Source organism: Ailuropoda melanoleuca, chromosome 2, assembly GCF_002007445.2.
Source record: "Ailuropoda melanoleuca isolate Jingjing chromosome 2, ASM200744v2, whole genome shotgun sequence".
Lineage (NCBI taxonomy): Eukaryota > Metazoa > Chordata > Mammalia > Carnivora > Ursidae > Ailuropoda > Ailuropoda melanoleuca.
The window spans coordinates 190,433,759-190,457,597 of record NC_048219.1 but is presented as its reverse complement, the minus strand read 5'-3'; the positions used below and the strand labels follow the sequence as shown (position 1 = coordinate 190,457,597).

Sequence of the window (23,839 nt, the reverse complement as noted above, 5' to 3'; positions counted from 1 at the left end):
CATATCAATTAAGTTCTTACACACCTCTGAAACTAAGAATGCACTCTATGTTAATCAATTGAATTTAAATAAAATAAAATACATTTTTTTAAAATTTACTTTTTATACTCTGTTGCAATACAATGCATTATGCTGTCTTGCATTTTAAGTGATCTTCCACTTACATAGGATTTTATAATATCTTGGACGTTTGGAAAATCAGTTCACTGAATTCTACAGTGAGTTTGCAGCTCAATCACACAAGTATTTTTCTCGAGACATTCATGCTTCAAGATGTAGCGAACTGCTTTATACGAAGTCCGCAGCTTTCCACATAGACTATTAAAAAGATGTATACTCGGGGGCGCCCGGGGGGCTCAGTCAGTTAAGCATCCGACTCTTGACTCTTGGTTGTGGCTCAGGTTGTGATCTCGGTCGTGGGATCCAGCCCCACATAGGCCTCTGTGCTCAGTGGGGAGTCTGCTTCAGATTCTCTCTCCCTCTCCCTCCTGCGCTCTCTCTATCTCAAATAAATAAATAAAATGCTTTAAAAAAAGATGTTTAGTCAAGGGTAGAAATTTAATAAAGTTAATCATTTTAATTGGCTCATGAAGAACATTCTTAAGTGGAACTGGGTTTTTTTTTTTTTAATGGTCTGTGGCAGGGAGGACTGCAAGCTTTAGGGGCACTGTTTGGTTTGTGCTAGGGCACCAGAAGCTCTCCCGGCCATGACCCTTGCTCCGTGTGAGCACATGTCAACATAGTGAAAAGGCAAAAACATCTTAGTTGGGAACCAATTTTAACCTCAAAGATCTCCTGAAAGGGTTTCTGGGGTACCCCAGGGATTCACGACCTCACTTTGAGCCTCTGGTCTTGGGGCTCAGATGACTGCCCCTCACTGGACATCTCCCTTGGTAGAGGACGCTCTGCTGTCCAGCCTTGCTCTGCTGCTCCCCAGAGTGGCAGATGGACCCAGGTGTAGAATCGTTCTCAGGAAGGGTTATGGAGGCCCAAGAAAGACCTGGAACCTCCTGCTTTCCCCGCAAAAAGTCTTTCCTGGGACCTCAGGAGAATCCTATGGAATTTTCCAGGGGCATTTTCTCAGATCTGAAAGAAATATCTTTTCTATTTTCAGAAATCAGTGAAGACTTTTCAGAAATGAATGAAGAAAAGAGCCCCCAGGAGCCACCCAGCACACTCCCAAGAATCCTGCATGGTAAAGAGGAGGGATTGCAGAGTCTTGGCGTGCAGTCCCCAGGAGCCCAAATCAAAACTGTTTGGCTCTAAACCAGTGTTTCTCAACCCTTTTTTCCATTATCACTGCCCTCTTAGATATTTTTTCCTAATCATGAACACAACCTATGCTATTTTAATACCACACATATATTATATATCCATTTATGTTTAGATAGATAATTATCTTGAGGAGGAATAAATATCTGTCTATCTATATACTTCATACATGAAAAGAGTAAAATTTCCCACCCCAATCCCCAAACCAATTTTTCTGCATCGGGGCAATACCACTCCTGCTGAATGTGTTCTAAATACATTCATGGTACTCTATTAAAAGTGCCCACGCCATGGAACCACATTTTTCCTAAGATCTGAATTTCCGTGTTTCTCCTTTGACCTTTCTGGAAGAACTGGGAGGAGAACGGCACATCCTAAGCACAAATGAGTACTATGACCACCTGAGCAGTGCAGCTGAGATCATTGTGGGCATGCGCGGACAGGTGAATCTGCCCTCACCACCTCTACCATTGTGCATTTGCGACCACTATCCTCAGAGGGGGAGAAAAACACGAACATTCTTCTTTTTGTTGGCAATGCAGTCATCGTGTCACAAATTCACAGAATGCAACTCTCAAATGACAAGTATTTATTGTTAGAAAGATTGGGTTAAATTTGACCACCTTGACATTCAAATGATCATTTTAATAGTTTCTCCCACATTGCACTAACTTATATAGTAATTTTGCAAATTTTCTCATGGATATTTCATTTTATTTTTACAACAATCTTTGGAGAAGATTGAATAATGAATTCAGACTTTACAGATGAGACTGAGACATGTAAAGGATGAGTGGGTTTTTCCAAGATCCCGTGGATAAAGGATGGTGTAACAGGACAAGCACCTTGGTCCCCTAGAACCCTCTTCAGACCCCATCATTCCCCATGATAAAGGAAGGGACTGAAATAATACTGTCAAAGCTTTGCCAACTCAATATTATCTGAAACGAGGTGGTCACAAGGTTTAAAGCCTATTTAAAATGACTTTCTTTCTAATTACTTTCTAGATCCAACAAATAATGGAAATAAACCATCTTCGGGAAAATCTCCTGGGGAAAAGCGTAAGTGTAAAGAACCTATTTGGTCTCTGTTAGGGTGGATTCGATGTTACTTTTTTGGGTTGTTAACGCTCTTCCAGGCTGCAAAAGACATCCTAGACCATAAAAAGTTTTGTGCTTTTTAAAACAGTGATTTATTTACTTTTTTTCAACATAGAAAATTTTCCACACTACAAAAGCAATATGAAGCTGTCATTAGGATTAGCTTGCTGTGTGGGACAAGAACCGCCCTTCCCCTAAAAAACCACTGGCTGAAATAAGAGATCTTATTTCTCTCTCCTATGTGGAGGTAGGCGGTCAGGGCTGGCTTCATGCGCCTAGAATTTCAAACTCATTAGGAATTGCACCACCATCCTCGGGATGTGGCATCCCCTCAGGGGTTCCAGCCAGCGGGTCTGCAGTCCCACCAAAGGAAAGAGGCAAGGTCTATGGGGGAATGTCTCCGCCACGGAAGGACGCAATCTGCAGGTTGCTTTTAGACATTCTGTTACCATTTCCTGGCTACGAGTGACCTGACTACACCTGACTGCAAAGGAGGCTGGGAAATGTCATTTTTATTCTCGAAGGACAGGTATCCAGCTCGAAGTCAGGCAGCTTGATTAGCAAAGAAAAGTGAGACCAGAGGAAGTCGATTTACCAGCAGTCCCTGCCCTGCGCACCGTGGTGGTGAGCGGTACTAGCACTCACCATTTCCAGTTCTCTTCCCTGCCCTGGACGCTGCATTTCCCAGCTCCTTGCAGAAGGGCCGTGATCACGGGTCTGGCCAATGAGCTGGTGCAAGCGTCACTTCTGAGTCAAAACACAGAAGAGCACTGTGCAGCTATCTGCACTCCCCCTGATTGCAGAAGTATGTGAAAGAGGCAGGTGCCAGAAGGCCAAGGCAGCGTGGGTCTCAGCACCATCGCAAAGGCTGCTGGGAGACTCCACGTCCTGCAGGGGGGGACTCTGTGTGACTGAGACATGCGCTGTCCACATGAAGCCACCAAAATGTGCAGCATAAGCCTCTCCTGGCCTGTGTGATACAATGTTCCCAATAAAATCCACAGAATCTGTACGGGAAGTTATTAATCAGGAAGTGAAACTCCTATTTCATTCGTTTCCCCCACTTTATTTCTATACCTTAGAAATATGCATACATTTATCTCATTGTATATACATAGAAGCTCATACTAATGGTCTATAAACAGTTTTTTCGTTGTGTATATAATACACATATCTGCATATCAGTGTTATCTGTTTTTCTTTCTTTTAGTTATACAGCACATTATTGTATAATTAGCAATTTAGTTTATATATGATGGACAGTTAGGGTTTCGCTGATTTTTATATGAAAATAGAAATCATGTTTGTGTGTGTTTGTACCTTTGCATACACGTCCAATAATTTCCTCAGAATTAATTTCTAAGTGTGAGATTACGGGTTGGAGTCAGAACAGCACTGATTTTGTCTACGTAAGCAAATCGTTCTTCAGAAAATGGGATTGTTTACGCTCCCTTTGATAATATAGGCGTGCTCATTTTCTACATCCTCATCAACATTAAGTAGGATAAAACCTTTTAAAAAATGGGCATCCTTAACCAAACAATACATTTTTTTATGATTTGTTGCCTAAAGACAGTTTTTGAATAAACGTGTCATTTGTCTTACTCTTCGAGTATTTTCAACTTACGCTCTCTCCTATTTTCCTAGTGTTCTATTCTTCTTTTGCTTTATCTAGTAAGAATAATAACCCTCTGTATTTTATACATACTGCAATTTTCCTTAGTTTTTGTCTCAATATTATAAGGATGTCTTTTGAAGTGTGGGGATTTTTTATTTTTTAAACAGTCAACTCTGGGGCGCCTGGGTGGTGCAGTCCTTAAGCGTCTGCCTTGGGCTCAGGGTGTGATCCCGGTGCTCTGGGATCGAGTCCCACATCAGGCTCCTCTGCTGGGAGCCTGCTTCTTCCTCTCCTGCTCCCCCTGCCTGTGTTCCCTCTCTCGCTGGCTGTCTCTCTTTGTCAAATAAATAAATAAAATCTTAAAAAAAAATAAAAATAAACAGTCAAATCTATTCACCTTTTACTTATATGATTTTTGCCCTTGAGTTTTAGCTAAGTAAGTTTCTTATATGTGGCTTATAACAATGTCTCTATTTTCTTCTACTCTTGAAAAACAGGTTAACTTGAAAAAAAATGGCATATTTTATTTTATTTATTTTTTAAATGGCATATTTTAAATGTTGATAATTTTGTGTATCTATTACTTCTTTGTTCAATCCTTTTTTATTTCCAACTAAAATGGAGTACTTTTTTAACATAAATTTATAAAGTATTGACATCTCAAGCTTCTAGATCAATATTTATAGCTATAAGAGATGATTTTTTTTTTCTGTTTTAGGAAAGAGGATAGAACAATATAACCTGCCATCTTCAAAAAGAAGACAGGAAAAAAAGCTCCCAAGAAGTAAGCAAGAAGAATGTATTATTCCTTTGTTCATCAGGGTCCTTACCTGGATGACCAGCATGGCCTCCTCTCCAGCCACATGGCCATCTGGGTATTTCTGGAGCACAGCCAGTCCCATCCTTGTCCCCCAGACCACCCTCTTAAAGGACCTCTCCTCACAAAAGATAGAGAACCCAGATACCATGTTGGTTCCAGCAGACTTCTTTTCTTTGGGAGGAGTAGGGTGGAACTGGACAGGAGGTGTCAGACAGTTTTGAGATTAGGACTGTGCTAATCTGGCTGAGTAGACAGGATGAATAGACAAAGCAAGTCTTGATGCGCAGGCAGAATTCAGACTCCCAATATCAAACTGGAGTCAGATTTGGAGTCACTCAGCATTCAAAACCACCTGAACTGACTCATGCCTGCTTATCCTGTTTCTACTCCATGCATGAGAATTCCATTATTTGCAGTATAGGAAACAAAAATTTGTGAAACTGCATTTTCTGGTTCCTCTGCTTTATCTCTCTGCTGTCCTTGTCACCCTGAACTCTCTCCCTCTTACCTTTCTCCTTCCCTTTTCTTTCATTCTTTGACTCAACACTATGTACCCAAGGGATGCCAGTCAGTAAGGATTCCCTTGGCTTCTGGACCATTCTGTGAGCACCCTGGGAGGGCATTTCCCCTCAGCTCCCAGCATGTGTCACGACACAACCATCACTGCTTTGGACGTGCTCCAAATTTTCCTTCTTGTTTGTAGTGCCTCTCAGTCTTGGGGTTTGATCCAGGAGGGGACTCAGATTTACTTGCTTGCCTTCTTCTTCCTCTTGTCTCTTCCTCCTGATTTCCAACCCCATCACCTCCCTTGGCTGGAGGAAACTCACTCTTTGTCATACGCTGAGTTTTCTTTACCGATGAGAAAGAAAACTTCACATTTAGACCTCCAACTTGTACTGTTAACATATAAAGGTAATTTTTGGAACTTAGAAATCCCTTGGGTTCTCAACAAGTTGTGTTTCAAGATTTTGTGTAAGGTCTCCAAAACGGTCTCAACTGAGCAGCGACATCTCAGTTCTAGCCAGCATCTGTCTTTTCCCAGATACTTATTGATTTAGTAATTAGGGAACCATGGGCCATTGTGATTTATAATGATAAAAAAATGCAATCATTTTAATATTTTCAAAAATATGTTCCCCTTATATGTTCAGTCAACAAAGGCAAATGGAGTGTGAGGTATGTGCCAGGTACGTGTCCCAAGTCCTGCAGGTTCAGCAGTGAGCGAATCACAACCACCCCTGCCCTCATGGAGCTTACATTCCAGTTGATGCATGTGTAATTAATTGACAAAAAGAGGAGTTGAAGGAGAGAAAGAGAAATAGGATGGAGTATTGTGAGTTTGAGGAAGAAAAAAAAACACACACACACAAAAAGAAAAGGACTAACTATAAGAAAATAGCAGATAAAAGTGAGGTACAAGGGTACAGGGATTTCCTAAAAGGTTGAGAACTGGTGTATGGAAAGGCAGTCACTAACAATGGGGAAGAGGAGGTTCACCGGGAACCCGAATTTAAACTATTCACAAATCACTATCCCACGGGCAGCCTTACCTGGACACAGCATCCAAGAGAAGCTCCGTGTGGTGGATCAGGCACCTGAAAGGAAGGATGATTCAACCGGGCACTCAAAGATCATGACAAGGGCCCAAAAGGCAAGGATTGAATGTGTCCCAACCTCTGAATTAAAGGGTAAGCTGGGGACTGAAACTGCCACTCAAATGTTCAGTGTGAGAGGGTCTTTCATGGGGCAGGGACAGGGTTGGGTGTTGTGTGAAGGAAATGGTAGAGGGGAGAAATGCAGACAAGACAGCAAGGAGCTGCTGGACGGAGAGCAGTTGTGGGAAGAAATCACGCAGCGCTCCCACTGTGCAGGTCACCTCAGCTGTGCCACATGGCACAGTGTGACCACTTCCCAGTGTCTACTCTTTACATTTCTGTTAGTAGAGTCACCACAGCTCCACTGAGTCTGGGGGCTCCCATCTGACTCAAGCTTGCTCCGTGGGAAGAGTAGCACCAATCCTCAAAGTGGGCATACTCTTAGGAGTATTTCTTAATGCCTTATTTCTAGAAGCGAAGTGGCTTTGTCAATATTTAAAATTAGCACGTACTGATGATCAAATTGTTGCCAGTTTAGACTCCCATTAATATCATACGGGTGCTCTTTTTCCTCCATCTCCACCAAAACTAGGAATAATACGACCTCTCAGTGTTGACAGATTAAAAACAAAGAATGATAGTCCACTCATGTTTTCCTTCGAATTTCTTTGCACCTTGCATGTGATAGGTTGTATTACAGCTCACTGATGTCTCAGAAGGTTATACACCCTTGCCCTGTGGACTCCAGTGGGGCCATGCTCCTTGACTTGGCCAAAGAAATGTGGACAGAGGTGTGAGGGTCACTTCAAAGCCAAAGCTTTAAGAGCCTTGTATCATCTTTTTCTCTGCCACGGGACCAACAATGTTCTAGACAGAGGTTGCTCCGTCCCCAAGATCCATGTGCGTCAATGACATGGGACCGCATCTAACTTGTGATGAATGAGTAACATGAAGGAGAAGTACAGCTGGGTTGTTCTAAACCAGCACTTGGCAAACTTCTAAAAGGGGCCAGATAATAGTTTAAGCTTTGCTGGCCATACAGTCTCTATTGCCACTACGCAAAGCTGCCACTGGAGCATGAAAGCAGCCAGAGGCAAATATATAAGCAAATGCACCTGGGTGCGTTCCAGTAAAACTTTGTGTTCATTTTTTTATTAAGACTTTATTTATTTATTTGAGAGAGAGACAGAGCGAGTGAGAGAGAGAGATCACAAGTGAGGTGAGGGGCAGAAGGAGAAGCAGACTCCCTGCTGAGGAGGGAGCCCAATGCAGGGCTTGATCCTGGGACTCTGGGATCATGACCTGAGCCGAAGGCAGAATTTTAATCAACGGAGCCACCCAGGTGTCCCAGGACTTTATTTTTACAACCAGGTATGGAGCCATCAGGCTGCCATCTGCTGATACCTGTGATCAACCACTGAGATTTGGGAGGAACACAATTTACCATAACATCATCTAGCCCATTTCTACCAAGATACCTGTTTTTTAAAATAAATTTGTTACTAGAATTTTTTCTTTTGAGGATCCTCTGTTCATATTTGCCCATTTTTGTGTAGGATAGTTCATTTTTTGTTTAATCACTTACAGAAATGAACACTTTGTTATCTTATTACAATTTTCTTGTTTTATTTGCGTCTTCCAACTTGAGAAATTTTTGGTTGTGGAGACTTCTTTTTTAATTTGATTTAGACAAATCACTTTATCTTTCCCAAGATGGTTTATGCCAGTTTCTCAACCTTGACACTGATCGGCATTTGGGGCCGGATAATTCTTTGTCATGAGTGCTGTCCTGTGCATCATGAGAAGTTTAGCAAATCCCAGCCATTCGATGCCAGTAGAATCTTCCTCCCAGTTGTGGGAAACAAAAAGATTTCCCAACATTGTCAAATATCCCCCAGGGGTCCAAATCACCCAGCATTGAGAACTGTGGATTTATGCCCTATATTTCTTCCGTAAAAAGCACTTTCTGTGTTATATTTATAAGGTTATATCCTTTATCTACTTCTATTGTTTGTATTAAATACATATATATTATGTATGTATGTATTAAAAACATTGTGTTATTATATATTATATTAATATATATCAATTTATGAATATACAGCATCTGTAATATTTTAGCCTTCCTATCTATTAACATGAAGTTGCTATTTTCTCAAGCTCGATGCTATAATGTTCCTTTCACAAGACTCATATCTATCTTGTTTCTCCAAAGTGGTAGACGACAGAAAAACATTACTTTAAAATAGTTGATATATAAAGTATATAAATCTATGTTTCAAATTATAGATGACGCTAATCTTTTAAATTTTTTTAGAAAAGAAAAGGGAAAAAGGTGTCAGTTCAAGTTCAACAAGAAGGTGTCAGAAAAATATTCCCAGAAAGCGTAAGTAAGCCAGAGACAGGGCCTGTCCGTCAGGCTGCATGGAGCCCTGGCCAGCAGCTGATTGTTTGTCTCCCTGTCTTCCTCCTCTTTCCCTCCCATCCTCGTCCTCCCCTGCCTAGGTCCCCTTCACCTGCATTCTTCTCCGCTCTAACAAGGTGTCGCACCTGACACTCCAGGTGAATGCCGGTGCATACCTTGCGCTGCCTACCCAATCAACCACTTCTGCACTGGGATGGATTCTTCAACACAGATCCCACCAACAAAGACCCAAAATGTTTAAGAGAGAATGATGAACCCATGAGTCAAGTTCTAACATCAACTTCTATTTCCTTCATTCTAAAACTTGGTGAAAACCCTTCTGGAACCAAGGCCTTGATGGTGTTCCTATCTGCAGAGAGCTGAGCTTTCTCTTCCTGTGATAGGGGTGCGGGCCTGGTCTTTGTGGGTCAGCCTCTTGGCTTGCTTCTGCCCCTGCACTCCAAGGCCAATTAGGGTCACTGTCGTCCTCTCTTCCTCCTCCTCTTTCCCCTCCTCTTTTTCTGCCTGCATTCATTTTTCTTCTGCTTTTGTGGCACTCCCTCAGCATTATCCCCTCTCATTCTCCCTTCCCTCTTTATGCTCTAGTGACATTGTCTTTTTTTCCCCATGAATTTATTGAATTTATTGTTGAGGTAGAACAGGTGTTACCTGAGGTGGGGTCCACAGATTGGTGCCATCGACAAACCTGTTTGTGGCAGGTCTGCAAAAAGGCGCTTATAAATTAACTGTGACACTGGACACACTGTCTTCACAGCAAGACCTCCTCGATGGAGATGCCTTGATTTCTATTCTTTTTTCTTTTTTTTGAGAGAGAGAGATAGAGAGCAAATGCGCCCCCCGGAAACAGCACAGGCAGAGGGAGAAGGAGAGAGAATCCCAGGCAGGGTCCACACCCAGTGTGGAGCCCGACATGGGGCTCGATCCCATGACGCTGAGAGCCTTGATTCTAGTTGGATCAAGCTGCCGTCTCATCACACACTGACATGTTGAGTAGCACTGGTGTAATATGCCTAAGAAAACTGCATGTACCGCAAATGTACAGCTTGAGGAATTAACACAAAAAGCTTACATGTGCCTGGCACCTACCTCAAGAAACACAACATAACTCACACCCACAATCCAATCTCTACCCACACCCAAGAGTCCCCACCAGCCTGATTTCTCAGAGCCTAGGCCACTTTGACACTGGATGCTTTACCCTCCTTTCCTGCTCAGGCCTTCCTCAGTGTGTCCCCCTCACACACTCCCTCCCTGAAGCTAATCCCCCTTTCTGCCCTTCCCTTTGCTTCACACTCTCAGACCTCACCTTGAACTAAGCATTCTCTGTCCCAGCAGGCAAGGGGAGGTCTCCCTGGCATGCCTTCATAGAGCTTAGTATTTTTTTCCTTCATGGCACTTGTCACAACTATAATTAAGTGTTCACTGTGTGAAAGTCAAATGAGATCAGTAAGCAGTCAATCTTGCTCGTTGCTCTATGTCCAACTTCTCCGTGCCTCACACAGTTTATGCTTAAATAACTGTCAGGTCAATACTTTACCTATTCTTCTTTACGAAGTATGAATACCAATATCAGAGCCTCCATTTACTCATACAATGCAGTATGAGCTCCAATAACTACTAACATGGAGCTCTGGAACTTTCCTCAGGCCATGTCTGTCCACGAATGATTTTCACCTTGTGCCTTTTCCCTATGTTCATCTATTCAATCAGTAATTAGCTTTTTCGGGGCACCTGGATGGCACAGCGGTTAAGCGTCTGCCTTCGGCTCAGGGCGTGATCCCGGCGTTATGGGATCGAGCCCCACATCAGGCTCCTCCGCTATGAGCCTGCTTCTTCCTCTCCCACTCCCCCTGCTTGTGTTCCCTCTCTCGCTGGCTGTCTCTATCTCTGTCGAATAAATAAATAAAGTCTTAAAAAAAAAATTAGCTTTTTCCCCATTCTGCTTCTCCTGGTCTCTGTTAAGCTTTCTTTTTGTTTCCTCCACGATGCTTTTCATTTCCATGAACTCTCTTCGTTAATTGCTTACTTTTCATAGCAGGCTCCTCATTGTTTGCTCACACTTATGAATGGTGATCTCATAGATGTGGGAGAACTCCAGGCAGGCCTTCCTCTCAGGGTTCCATCCTTAAAAGCCTGTTTGCAAGAGGAGCAGGTGAGACTAAGCTAAATGCAGGACTATTGGGAACAGATCAGAAAGCTGTCCCGCCTTAGGTACATGGTGGTAGCTTTGAAAACACTCGGGACACGAGGTCCTGTCTGACTCGGTAAGCTGGCTGCACCAAGTAAAGGAGGGAGTCCTGCTTGTGTCCACAACCCTGCACCCTGGCTTGCTGCCCCGAACTGCCAGCGCGACCCACTGTTTCCACATCTGCTTGCAAGTATGTCTGGGACATCTGTTTTTTGGGACCTATATTTACCATAGGGAATTAAGGAATTAATTCCATGAGACAGAGAGCTGTACAAGGTCCCCAGTGCCCTGGCAATCGCCCTTGGGGTTTGCAGTAGCAGTCCAAAGTTACCTGTGACTCTGCCTTGTCATCAACATTAGGAACCCCCAATGGCGAATCTCCCGCTCAACTTTGACAATAATATGTACTTACATAACCCTGCTAGTAAATTGCACAGCCAAGATTGCAAGCTCATCCAATCTGGCTCCTGAGGCTGAGCTGTCATCCCCTGGGCCATATTTATTTGAGTGGGCAGAGTCTGGAGACGAGTATTGGAGCCAGCCATTCCATACAAGAATGTTGGCTGGCTCTTGAAACTAAGTTCTTCCCATCCCCTCATTCCTACCCAGGCTTGCTATAGCCCTGCCCCTCCAAGGCTGGGCATCTTCCAGTGTTCTGTTCAGGGGAGCCATCCCCTCACTTCTCAGAGATCTTTGCTTTCTCACCTGACTCTAGTTCACATCTTTCCGAAGTAACTAATGGTTTCTTCACCGCTGATGCTGCTCTGTTCTTTTTCCAGTGGTGCTCTTGCTTTTTCATACATTTCCTTTTGGCTCTTTTTTTTTTTAAGATTTTACTTATTATTTGGCAGAGAGAGAGAGAGAGAACAAGTAGGTGGAGCAGCAGAGGGAGAGGGAGAAGCAGGCTCCCTGCCGAGCAGAGAGCTGGACACAGGGCTTGATCCCAGCACCCGGGATCATGACCTGAGCTGAAGGCAGACACTTAACTAACTGAGCCACCCAGGTGCCCCTCCTTTTGGCTCTTTTAATAAGAATTTGAGGCAAGAGAGAAAGTTGGACTAGTTGTTTGCCTAGCCTTATTCCGCAAGTAACATCCCGTATAATGCGACATAAACTATGGTCAGAGCTCTCTCCTTGCCCACAGAAACAGCTCCTGTAGTCTATCCAGAATAACTTCACCCACAGTGAGGCTGGGGCAAAAAGAGGCAGGAATTGCTGTATTTATTTTAAACTCTTTTACAACTGCTTCTCCGGAATCAATACCCCACATCCCTACTCAGGGTTTCACAGTAGCCAAATCTCTCCGTGAGCAATTTGCAGATTAGTCTAGGGTTCTTGGGGCTTTTCTTTTTTACTCATAGAGGAAGAAACAGGAAAGCAATAAAATGAAAAAGGACAGCAAAAAAATGAAGACTGGCACTAACAGCTCAGCGCTAAGCACCTCACTCATCCTGCCTTGGTTTAAGTCAGGAGATACGATTAAACACAAGGACCTTTCCTGCAGCTGCATGAGGACCACGGAATATTTTGAGCAGGCAACTTCTCTCAGCACGGAGGGATAAGCAGGGTGCTTATGAATTAAAACCCACTCACCGAAGAAGCCCTGTATGTTTTACTGATCATTTTGTGTGTCGTAGTGGTGGTGGTGATGGTTTTGTTCATCAGAAACTGCTCTGTCCCTGTTAGCCAATCTGCCACTCAAGTGGAAAACCTCCTGCCCGTTGACCAGAGGTCGTCCCCCCATGTCATTTACGTGATTGTTGTTGTTATTACTATTATCGGAATTCAGGGAGAGGAAAATCCATGAAGGAGATAGAATGAAGACTGAGCAGCACTACATTCTTCTACTTTCCCTTCTCCTTTCAGAAAAGCCCAAAGATGAAACTATGGATTTTCTCTCTCCTGAACTTCCTGTGACCTGTGGTGAAGCCAAAGGGATTTTATATAAGGAGAAATTGAAACAAGGTGGGTTTCTCCATCTTCTGCTCTTTGGAACCCCAAGAACCACTAGAAGAGAGGCAAATAGCCATGTGTTTAATCATCCAGGAAATAAACCTGGCAAGCTAGGCTGCAGAGAAAGAAGTGCTTGTTAAGAAAGAATTTGCACTTTTTTGTGTCATGGTAAACCTGGCAGCTGGGCCACTGCACTCCTACATGGAAGTCATCCATGGACCTACTTGCCACATGTAGATGTCATGTAAAATGCAAATCCTCTCCCATTCCCACACCACTCCTGCCGGTTTTAGGGCTTCCTTCAGTCTGAGAGAGGAGGAATCCAGACTCCCTTGCTACTGCTCCCTCCCCACAGGGAGTCTCTCTGCACCCAGCCAGGTGGAACAACCACAATTAGGGATTTGAGGTTTAGGGTGAATTCACAGAGAATGAAATTGGATCTGGGAATGGGCCATCTTTATCTTACAGGATCCTCAGAGAAGTGCATTCGGAATGAGGAGGGGGTTTGGTTCACACCAAAAGAATTTGAAATCGAAGGAAAACGGACAAAAACAAGGAAATGGAAGCAGACTGTGCTTTGCAGAGGAAAGACCTTAGAAGAGTTGCTGAAGGTATTTGACAGGGAACAGATGGGTGACGGGTTTAATTCCCTGAAGTATAAGTGGAATTTCAATAACAGAAATGTGAAGGAATTTCTGTTAGGATTCCACAGCATGATTGAGAAAGAGCTAGATTTTTCACAGAAAAAAGTTGTGGGTGATAAAGTTAGGAAGGCAGATCGGTGGTATCTACAGTGGAGAACTTTAAAGGGTTGTGAGGTCAGGAGAGTTTTAAGAAGCTTAGTCTGGGGTGAGCTGGGAGGAAGCCAGATGGGGACACAGACCAAGAGCTTCCCTGCACCCTTTGCCCAATAAAGGCCTCCTCCAGACCCAGCTCCATCGGGATCCGTGGGTGATGCTTTTCCAGACCACCCTATCTGTGGTCAGTCACTCCTCCGTACTTCCCCGGCTCACAATTCATCCTGTGAGCAACAAACAAGGCTACTGGTCTTTGGGATCCCAGAACCCAACATAAAGCCTCCCAAAACACTCAAAAACTTATAAACTCAAAAACTCCCAAAAACAATTAAAAAATTATCATAAGGACTTTACCTACAGAAGGAGAAATGGAGAGGAAAAAGTGGTGGGAAAAGAACTGGGAAAAAAGGACTAATGGGTCTTGGGTTTGAGTAAAAAAAAAAAAAAATGATTTTATCAAATGAAGTCCAGAAGAAGAACTGATTGGAGGATGGAGCTAATGTTTCTTTCAGACACCTTGGGTTTGAGACCCAATAGGATGTCCAGGTACGAATATTCACTAGGAAGTGGGAACTTCAATATGAACAAAAGAACAGCCTCTAGAATAACCTCATTCACTGACCCCTTCTCTCTTTCAGAAAGGACTTTTGCTCTGTCCTCCAAGAATAAGTGTCAAGAGAGAGGTAAAGAGCAGGTGAATTTCTACCACATTTTCAGTCACCATATTGCAGACTCTCTGCATCCAAAGACTCACCTTTGAGTCCTCAAGTTCCCCAGCCCTGGGTCACCTTTACTTTCAGGCATTGCGTCTTCATGACAATGGCATTAACACACTGGTACATGTACGTGCCACCATAATTTCATAGTTAACTTGAGATGGGGACACAACTCTTAAAATAAGGACTAGGACAAAAACTGATGATTTACATGTGGTTTAGACGTGGATATTTTGGATGAATACAAACCAAAGGTGTCAGAAATAGAATGTTCTAGTTTGAAAAGTAATTATGAAATGGAGGTAGACAAGAACAGTACGTGAAAGAGCAAGAAGACCATTCTTGATTGAATACAACTATTCCTCAATTCAACGTGCTCATTATCAGTAGCACCAAAATGGAGTAATGTTTGAACTGAGCTTTGTCTCAGCAGAGCATCCCTCAAGGTGAAAGTGGCCGTCATCATTGTCTGCACCAGCTGCTCCTCCTCCGCCTTCTCCACTTGCTTAAATATGTCCTCCAGAGGACATACAAATCTTATTCATGAACTTCCCATTAGATCTGAACCTTAGGCAGAGGCAATGGTGCCTTTCCCATGTTACCCTGGAGGCTGGCCTGACCCTTGGCTGGATTCATTCAAAGTTTAAAAAGACAAGGAATCTCCCAAATGTTTATTGTATAAAACATCTTTTCCATGCTGATTTGAAATACCTTAATGTGTACAGGGATGCTCCTTGTAATAATCAAAATTAGGGAAGAATACAAATGCCCATCATTATTATAAAATAAACTGATAAATTTATTGAATGGTGTTTTTTTTAAAAAAACTGCATGGATATAGACTCCTCCTCAGTCAATGGAAAACTACCCAAAGGTCCTAAGTCAAGAATGCTTTCAGAAGCTTTAACTACTAGTAGTAGTAGTGGGAACCCAATTTTGTTTATGTGATTATGTAGGTCTATGATTGAAAATATATCTGAACGAATTGGTTATTTTGGGATAGGATTATATGAGACATTTGCCTTCCATATTATATATTTATGTACAGGTAGAATTTTTATAATGACCACTTATTACTTTTGTAAACAGCAAACAAAACAATAAAGATATTTTAAATCCAGAGCATTAATTAATGGCCCCAATATTAAAGTTCCTTCTCACTCATAATGCCACATGTCAGCACATTATAGTCAGAAGCACACTTGACCCAACCTTTCGGTCCTGCCTATCAGCAGTCACACTGGGATAGTGAGATAATTTGTTATGACTACAAATGGATGAATGCAGACCTTTTCTTTTGACACTTAACAATCAGTCTTACAAAATGGAACCCATGGACCTTCCCCTCTGTTAAAATAGTTCATAGAATCCAGTATAAATTTCAAGCATCAAAACTCATGATACAAGATCTACTTAGGGCAGGAGTGATTACCTTTACTGTTTCTCTATTTGACTGCCCAGTTTGGTCTGTTCTTAAACTTGGGAAGAATGAGTGGTGCCTCACGGTGGATGACTGCAACCTCAGTGCCATGGCCCGGCAGACAGCAACACTAAAGCTTAAGCCAGCTAGAGGAACCAGTTAACAAGCCGGAGCAAGAGAAGACAGACCCCCGTCACTGAGACTCCTTTTTTGTTGAGCCAGTTGTCTTCTAGTTGCCAGCAAGGGAGTGGAATCAGCCCTACATCAAAAACTGGGTCCAGATATCAAAACTGATGATACACTACATGCACCAAGAGAGTATGAAATGCTTTATTACTCACATACTGAGGCTTTCTAGGGAGAGCAGGGCAGGCTCCCAAGCTGGGCTGAAAATGGCCTGAGCAGTGAGGGGGAGTAGTCCAAGGTTTTATGATGGCTGGGGGGGGGTTGGGGGGTGGCGGGGTGAGAATTCCCTTTTGGGGGCAGACCTTGTCTGGTTTGACTTCTCACTGAGGCCAAGAGGGGGAGCCCATGAGCTTCCTTATCCAGTTGCCCAGATGTGGCAAAAGGCCTTCGAAGAGGGAGGAGTGGGACTTGAAGATGTCAGCCATCAAACATAAAAGCGAGAGTCAGAACACAACTGTGGAGCTGAACATTCTTTCTCTCTTTCTCTGTCATATCATGTGTGTTAGAAACTGTTCCACTCCAAAGCTTAGGGAAGGGGGTGTTTTGTGCTGGTCACAGCCTATCAATAAGCAGTGTTGTTGTTGGACCTGCCTTTGTGGTTCTTATTATAATCACAAGATGCCCTCCAGCAATAACCATCAGGAAACCTGGAGGAAAAAAAGTTTATTATTTACAGGACCTGGAAATTACAAAGCACATCTGGGGCCATACAGTGAGGCTGTGGAGAGAGAGAGAGAGAGAGAGAGAGAAGAAGAGGGAGAGAGAGAGGGAATGAGCATAGGCGTGAGGCTCTGCCTTTATTGGGGTAGAGGGTAGGGGCCTAGGGTTTCTCGGGCTCACTCTTAACTGGTGAATTTAAATCATAAGAGCTAGAATTTAAAGTGTGTGTGGGGGGGGGGAAGGTGGCCCAGGGCACCTGGGTGGCTCAGTTGTTTAAGCATCTGCCTCCAGCTCAGGTCATGATCTCCGGGCGCTTTGTTTTAGAGCTAGAGAGAGCAAGAACGAGCAGGGGGAAGGGCAGGGGAGAGGGACAAGCAGACTCCCCGCTGAGCAAGGAGCCCAACACAGGACTGGATCCCAGGACTCTGAGATCATGACCTGAGCCGAAAGCAAATGCTTAACTGACTGAGCCACCCAGATGCCCCTCTGAGTGGCTGGTTTTGAGAATGGACAGAACATTTCCATCCCTGAGGCCCCACCCAGGTCCTTGTACTTGTGTTGTGGACAGTTGAGGGTAGTGGTAGGATTTCTCTCCTTAGATATGACTGACCCCCAGCTCCTTCAGTCCTTTGCTCCCGCTCCCGATGGTCTGCTTCCCACCTTTTCACCAACCAGAAGGATGCCTCTTCCTGGCTCCTACCTTTAATGCAGAGAAAACATGTCCTTGTGTGTGGAGCCTCCACTGTCCATCTTTTGGGGTCAGGAGTAGAACCAGGGGCTCCTGCCTGTAGGTCCCTACCCAGCAGGAAGGATCGCTTATAGAATTTACTGGATCACATTTTAAGGCCACGAGAAAGACCATGATTTCAAAGGCCCACAAAAAGACGCATTTCTACAGCAGCTCTCTGTCTTTATGTTTCTGTTTGTCGGCCATAACGTCAGGAACTGTCTGGGTCTGCCCAGCACGCTTGCCTGGGAGGGCACACAGTGGGTGGGCACAGCTCTGAACCCAGGCAGAGGCTGCCTGGGTGCCAGTCAGGCTCAGGTACTAAGTTGTGTTGACTCTGCAGGGGAAAAAAAGCATCTTGTCTTCCCAGGCTCGTAAAATGAGGAGGTTGCCTAAAGCTGTGTTTTCTCAAACTTCACGTACTTCCAAACCCCCTGGGATCCTGTTAAAATGGATTTCAATTCAGTAGGTGCATCTCTGACCAGCTCCCAGGTGACACTGATGTGGCTGGTCCTCAGACCACGCTTTGTGTAGAAAGGGTTTAAATGACCTTCCAGTCCCTTCCAGCTCTGACAAAGTGTGGTTCAAGGGCCCGCTTGAGCATTCTTGCTCCTTGCCCTGGGGGAGGGCTCGTCCTCCCTCGGCACTCTCCCGGAGCCCACCACTCACCCTGACACGGCCCTCCGAGCACTGAGCCCCCTGTTGCCAGCCTCGATGGGAGGAGGGTCGTGGGCTCAGGCCCCATGTGGGGTCTTGGAGACTCTGGGAGGTGTCCCCTTCATCTCCCAGCTGTGTCCACCGGCCATGCCTGAAAGGAGGACGGTGGCCGCCGTGGGAACAGGGGCTGTTTCCAGGGGCCTGGCCCTTGCTCACTTACACCTGACCTCTCAGGAGCCCGTGGAGTTGCACCTTCTGCCGGATAAAGGAGTCTTTGGGAAGGCAGCAGCGTCACAGGGAATCTGAGGTCCTGCAGAGGCAGATGCAGCCTGAGGAGCGGGTGGTGAGTTGGGTGCCCACCCCAAGCCTTCTCCTTACCCTGGACACGTGAGCAGTCCAACAGGTAGAGGGTGAGGGGCAGGGCGCCTACAGGTGCCTGCAGTGTCTGGCTTCAAGGATGGCGATTCGGTGCCCGAACAGAGTCCAAACAGGGTTCGATGCACCCCATGGCTCTTTGGCAAACGGCTGGTTGCGTCTGGCTGTTCCTGTTTGTGCTGGTCTGTCCGGGCACAGGCCTGGCTCTGCTTTCTCAGAGCTGCATTTCCTTTTAAAGCTCTCTTCACATTTTACAGAAATGTGAGTTCCTCCTCTTGAAGGCCTACTGTCATCCACAAAGCTCCTTTTTTGCCGAAACCCCACGAAATGTAAGTGACACTTTATGATTCTCGTCCGGGCATCTGTTTTATGTAAAACTCATTCTGGAATTTGGGAATGCAGCTCCTAAGGGCAGTGCTGTCAGCAGAGAGCAAGTTTGGTTGCAGACCCTGGGGAGGTGGGAGGGGGGGAACTCCCTTGTCCAAACTCCACCCGCCGCATCCTAGTTCTGGAACACCCGGCGACGCTCCATCTCCCGTGCACCTCAGTTTCGCCTTCTCTTAGGTGGGAATGTCTTTCTTACAGACAGGAGAGGGTTTAGAGCACCTGCTCAGGAGACTCCAGGTCCCACCTCTACCATTTTTTTGCTGTGAAATCCTGTGCAGGGGGTTTAACTTCTCCTTCCCTTGGTTTCCTCATCTAGCAGATGGGGGTAATCATAGCACCTATCTCAGCGGGTTGTTGTAGGTCATATGTTAACATGGCGGCAGTACTTAGAGCAGTGACTGGCAGAGACAAGTCCAGTGCTAGTATCATCACTTCTGTTGTGTTTCGGTTGGATCGCTTCCAGTAATAATGTCTGCGCTAATATCATCCTTTCGGTGGCTTTTCCCTAGATTCGAGATTATGGAGAGCCCTTTAAGGAAGCCATGTGGTTGGACCTGATTAAGGAAAGGTTGACTGAGAAAGTGTATACAGTGGCATGGTTTGTTCGTGACATGCACCTGATCTTTCACAACCATAAAACATTTTACAAGGTAAAGGGTGTCTCCTGTTTCCTCTGCACCTCCTTTCCACTTTTTCCCTAATTTCCGGGACAGCAGAACTTTGCAAGAATTGTACCAATCCTGTCCTGGAGAGAGCTCAAAAGGAGTAGGATTACAGAAGAAGGCAGCCTCTAAATCCAGGGGTGGGAAGGAGAACAGCAAGCAGGACAGGGAAGTACCCTTGTCAACAGAGCCTGACAACAATCTGTCCCCAGTTCTAGGACAGGCGGGATGGTCGTGCTGGGAGCAGTCGATCCCATTCTGCCTCCTTGTTCAAGAGGGGAGGAAAGGTGGTTTACGGTCACATTGTTCTCCATGCCTCAGAAATACAGGCATAAGTGAAGGAATTAAGCTTCATGAAATAACTTAGACTCCCAGGATGCTCGTGCTTGGATTTCTATACTCCTGAATTTCCCAGAGACCCAAATCTCCAAAGTTGCCCTCAGAGGGTGTTGGCTTCGTCCTTTGTTGGTAGCAAGAGACAGCTAGCTGAGCTATCTTGCAAACCAGCAGGTTGTTAACTCGAGTCTGTTGAGTTTATCCTGAGTTACACTATCATTTGTACAGACATTTCTTGGGAGGCACCTAAGGAAGATTTCCATCTCCACCCAGCCTCCTTCCCTTCCTCCAGGGCACAAGTTGGCATGTTAACGAACCACAAATTGTCAACTGGTGTCTGCACGTGGAGCTGGAGGGAGCGTATACCCAGGACCCCCTCCATGCCCAGTGTCAGGCTTGGAGAACGGAAGGCTCATCTTTCCTTCAGAGGGTGGCCTTTCAAGAAATGCTTAATCTCTATCTATTTTACCCCAAGCTCAGGCTTTGCAGTGATCAGAATCAGCTCTCCAGTCCTGGCCACCAGTCAGGTCCAAGTTAGGAATCAGGCAGAGGCTTGTCCATTTCAACATTGTGGCATCAGCATCCCCCCCCACCCCACCCCCGCGCTCTGCCTGGCGGCTGGGGAAGCTCCCTGGGACAGGGAGGGCAGGGCTCCAAAAAAAAAAAAAAAAAAAGCAAAATTGGAAGTGCTTTGATCTTCCTAATCCTTTGTCCTTAGACATCTGTTTGTTTGCTTTTTTTTTTTTTTTCTCTTTCAGGCCTCGGTCTTTGGTCAGATAGGATTGGACTTGGAGGAAGAACTTGAAAAGGACCTCAAAGAGGTGTTTATTTTTTGCAAAGTCAATGAGAGCAGCTTCCAGACTCTTTGACCCTGTTCTAGAAAGACTAAGGCTCCCAACTTCAGGATCCAGATGACATGACCCCGGCCGTCTTTCGACTGCCAGTGAGTCCGGGATGCTATTGGCTGCCCTCTTGACTCAAAGCCAGAACCTTCATACCATCATCATGCCTTCTTTTTGTTTGTTTCTACACCTAAAAGTGTGTGTGTGTGTGTGTGTGTGTGTGTAAAATATACCTCTAATCCCAGCCAACACCGCAGGCCTCTTCTTTGTCAATATTTCCACCTCTCTTCTCCCACAGTCAGTTATCTATTCTCATTTGCTCAACTAAACTATAAGGGTAACAGCTTCAGAATTTCTACAGTCCTACCTCTATGAAAAACAAACTCAGTTGAATCCTGAATTGTGTGGAAATTATTTTGTTTCTGTTTTATATATATATTCTGTTATATTTTGTTTCTGTTATATATACTCTGTTGTATATATATGTGTGTGTGTATGTATATTTCACATATCATTGCAGAGTATTTTTCAGAATTTTGCACTGTATTTATGAATGAGTTTGGTCCGTAAGCTTCTGTGTCCTGTCAAAATCAGACGTAGGCTATCCCAGCTTGGCACAAGAATGCCTAAAACTTTCTACCTTTTATATGCTCTGGAATAGTTTATAATGTTTTAAATGAACCAACTCATAAAGTTATATAGCCTACCGTTCTTTGAAGAGGTAATACTGACCAGGTTCCCTGCCTTTTAAGGGTCATTAAACTATTCAGATGTTCTCTTTTTTTTTGAGTCAGTGCCACTTTTATAGTTTTCTAAGAAGTCATTCATTGCATGTGTCATTTATACTTGGCCATATTTCTGCCATATTATTTTATTCCTTCTCTTTGGAATACTTCCATGGGATTTTTGTCTACATTTTCTTTGTTTTCACGTTCTATTCTGGAAGGCATTTGTAACAGGTTTTAATTCTAATATTTACCTGCAAGTTCTCCAACTGTGCTTTTAACTTATTTTTTAAATGTCAGAGTCAGGGGCACCTAGGTGGCTCAGTCTGTTGAGTGTCTGGCTCTTGATTTCAGCTCAGGTCATGATCTCAGGGTCCTGAGATCGAGCCCCCTGTCCCTTCTGGGGTCAGGCTCTAAGCTCAGCAGGGAGTCGGCTTGAGATTCTCCCTCCTTCTCCTCCTCTCCCCCTGCTCATGCTCTCTCTCTGTCAAACACTCAAATGAATAAATAAATATTTAAAAAAATAAATAAAATAAAATGAATAAATGTCAGAGCCAAAAATAAAAGATCTTCATTGAGCCACATATTTAAGCCAAGGTGTTTGTCACTTTTTATGTCCCTCAGCTTCCTAACTCAAATGGGGAGGAATTCACTATTTTATAATATGGCTATTTATTGTCATTATTAAATGCTTACTTTTACTTTGTATTATTTTAATTTTATTCAATCATATTATATAAGTCATTATTTTGTTATTTTGATATTATATAAATGATTTGTTACTCCAAATATCTACCAAATGGAAAAGCAAAAGTTGCAACTACCATAACCCATCTTCATGACAACATTAATGCTGTGAATTAATGTTGCTGGTCTTTTCTTGCAGTGACTTCTCCTTGCTTCTTTTTTTGCTCCTTCTTTCAGTCAGTGTATGTGTAGGTAATTTTCTGAGCCTTTGCACAGCTCTGAATGTCTTCTCTGCTTTCATGAATTCACTGTTGGGCTACAATATGTATTTTATCACAACTTCTCACCTTCAAAATCGACTGAGATGTTGGTCCGCCGTGTTTGGGCATTTTGGTCCTACACCTGTGAAGTCTGCATTCAGCCAGAATTCTGTTTCTTTGTTAGTGTGCGGACACATAGCAGGTTTCCTCGCTCTCCCTACAGTTATGTATTTTTGACGGGACAGGATTCAATGTAATATTCTTACCATTGATCTTACCTGGCACTCTGCCCTCTCAATACACATAGCCAGTTCTTTTTTCAGCAGCTGCATTAAATCTTTCTGATCCTTTTGTTCTGGGCTTTCTTTCAAGAACATCTATTATCCATAAGTTGGCTATCCGTTCTCTGGCCTCCCTATTTATCATTTTAAAAAAAGAAAAAATTAGTTCTGGGAAGCACTCCTCTTCTGAGGTCATTAGTCTAAGACCTAAATATACTAACTCAAAACAATTGCAATTCTATGGTCAATATTTTTTAACGAATTTTTTTAAATCATTTTAATAATGCTAATGGCTCTCTATTAACCAAGCAAACTTTTCTTACCACAGTACTTTTCTTTTCTCCAGACAAAAATAAAAAGTTACTGCCACTACTGAGGTGTCCTAATCTGTGTTTCTGATTTTTTCATTCTTACATAGTGTCAATAGAGGAGTGTTATGGCCGGACTTGTGTCCCCCACCAAACTCGTATGTTGAAGCCCTGACCCCCAGAGTGCCATACTTGGACACGGGGCCTGTAAGGAGGGATCAGCGGTTAAACGAGGTCACAAGCATAAGGCCTTAATAAGATAGGATGAGTGTCCCTATAAAAAGAGGAAGAGACCACCAAGATGGCTCTGCCCCTGAGCACAGAGGAAGGGGAGGGGTGAAGAGGCAGCAAGAAGGAGGCCCCCTCCAAGCCAGGAGCCAGCCCTTTCCTGTAGGGGATCCCCTGGCACCTCCATCTGGGACTTTCAGCCTCCAGAGCTGTGAGGAATAAATGCGTGTCATCTAAGCTGAGGGGTTTGCTGCAGTAGCCCTGGTCGCCCACTGACACAAGGAGTGAGCAGCACCTTGGGACCCCACTGTCCTCCCCCACCAGGCCCTTGGGCAGGAGTGTGTGAGAGCCTCCATTTCAGTACCTGGTGTCACAGACTCATAAACAGACAATGGAGAGAGATTCCCCAGTGTTTCCATAGGGGGTGAACCACCATACGGACTGACCACCTACGATCCAGGAAAGGGCGGAGGCAGCTGAGCCCTGACTTAAGCAGGTAAAGAAATAGAATTCCTTTTATGATGTGGGAAGGGGACAAAAAGGACCATAAAGCCTGCCTCTCCTGATGCCGTTCTGGAAGGGAAGATGGGGGTGGGGGGTGTTGGGACGGCCGT

The 23,839-nt window shown here is 44.3% G+C and overlaps 1 protein-coding gene across 10 annotated transcripts in view; it reads left to right on the top strand.

Moving 5' to 3' along the window:
• The window catches only part of SP110 (SP110 nuclear body protein), a 37,345-nt gene extending 14,284 nt beyond the window's left edge, over nt 1–23,061 (top strand). For 5 of the 10 annotated variants that reach the window (XM_034655361.1, XM_034655359.1, XM_019797749.2 and 2 more), the window contains 12 exons: nt 1,115–1,195; nt 2,280–2,333; nt 4,709–4,774; nt 6,355–6,498; nt 8,723–8,791; nt 12,885–12,983; nt 13,440–13,582; nt 14,407–14,462; nt 18,369–18,477; nt 18,767–18,838; nt 19,406–19,546; nt 20,653–23,061. In XM_034655361.1, coding sequence (XP_034511252.1) covers nt 1,115–1,195; nt 2,280–2,333; nt 4,709–4,774; nt 6,355–6,498; nt 8,723–8,791; nt 12,885–12,983; nt 13,440–13,582; nt 14,407–14,462; nt 18,369–18,477; nt 18,767–18,838; nt 19,406–19,546; nt 20,653–20,763 — 1,145 coding nt within the window. In that variant the 3' untranslated portion in view covers nt 20,764–23,061. The other 5 variants (XR_004623656.1, XM_034655360.1, XM_034655362.1 and 2 more) reach the window with 5 other exon arrangements.
• Nucleotides 23,062–23,839: the final 778 nt, after the last annotated feature.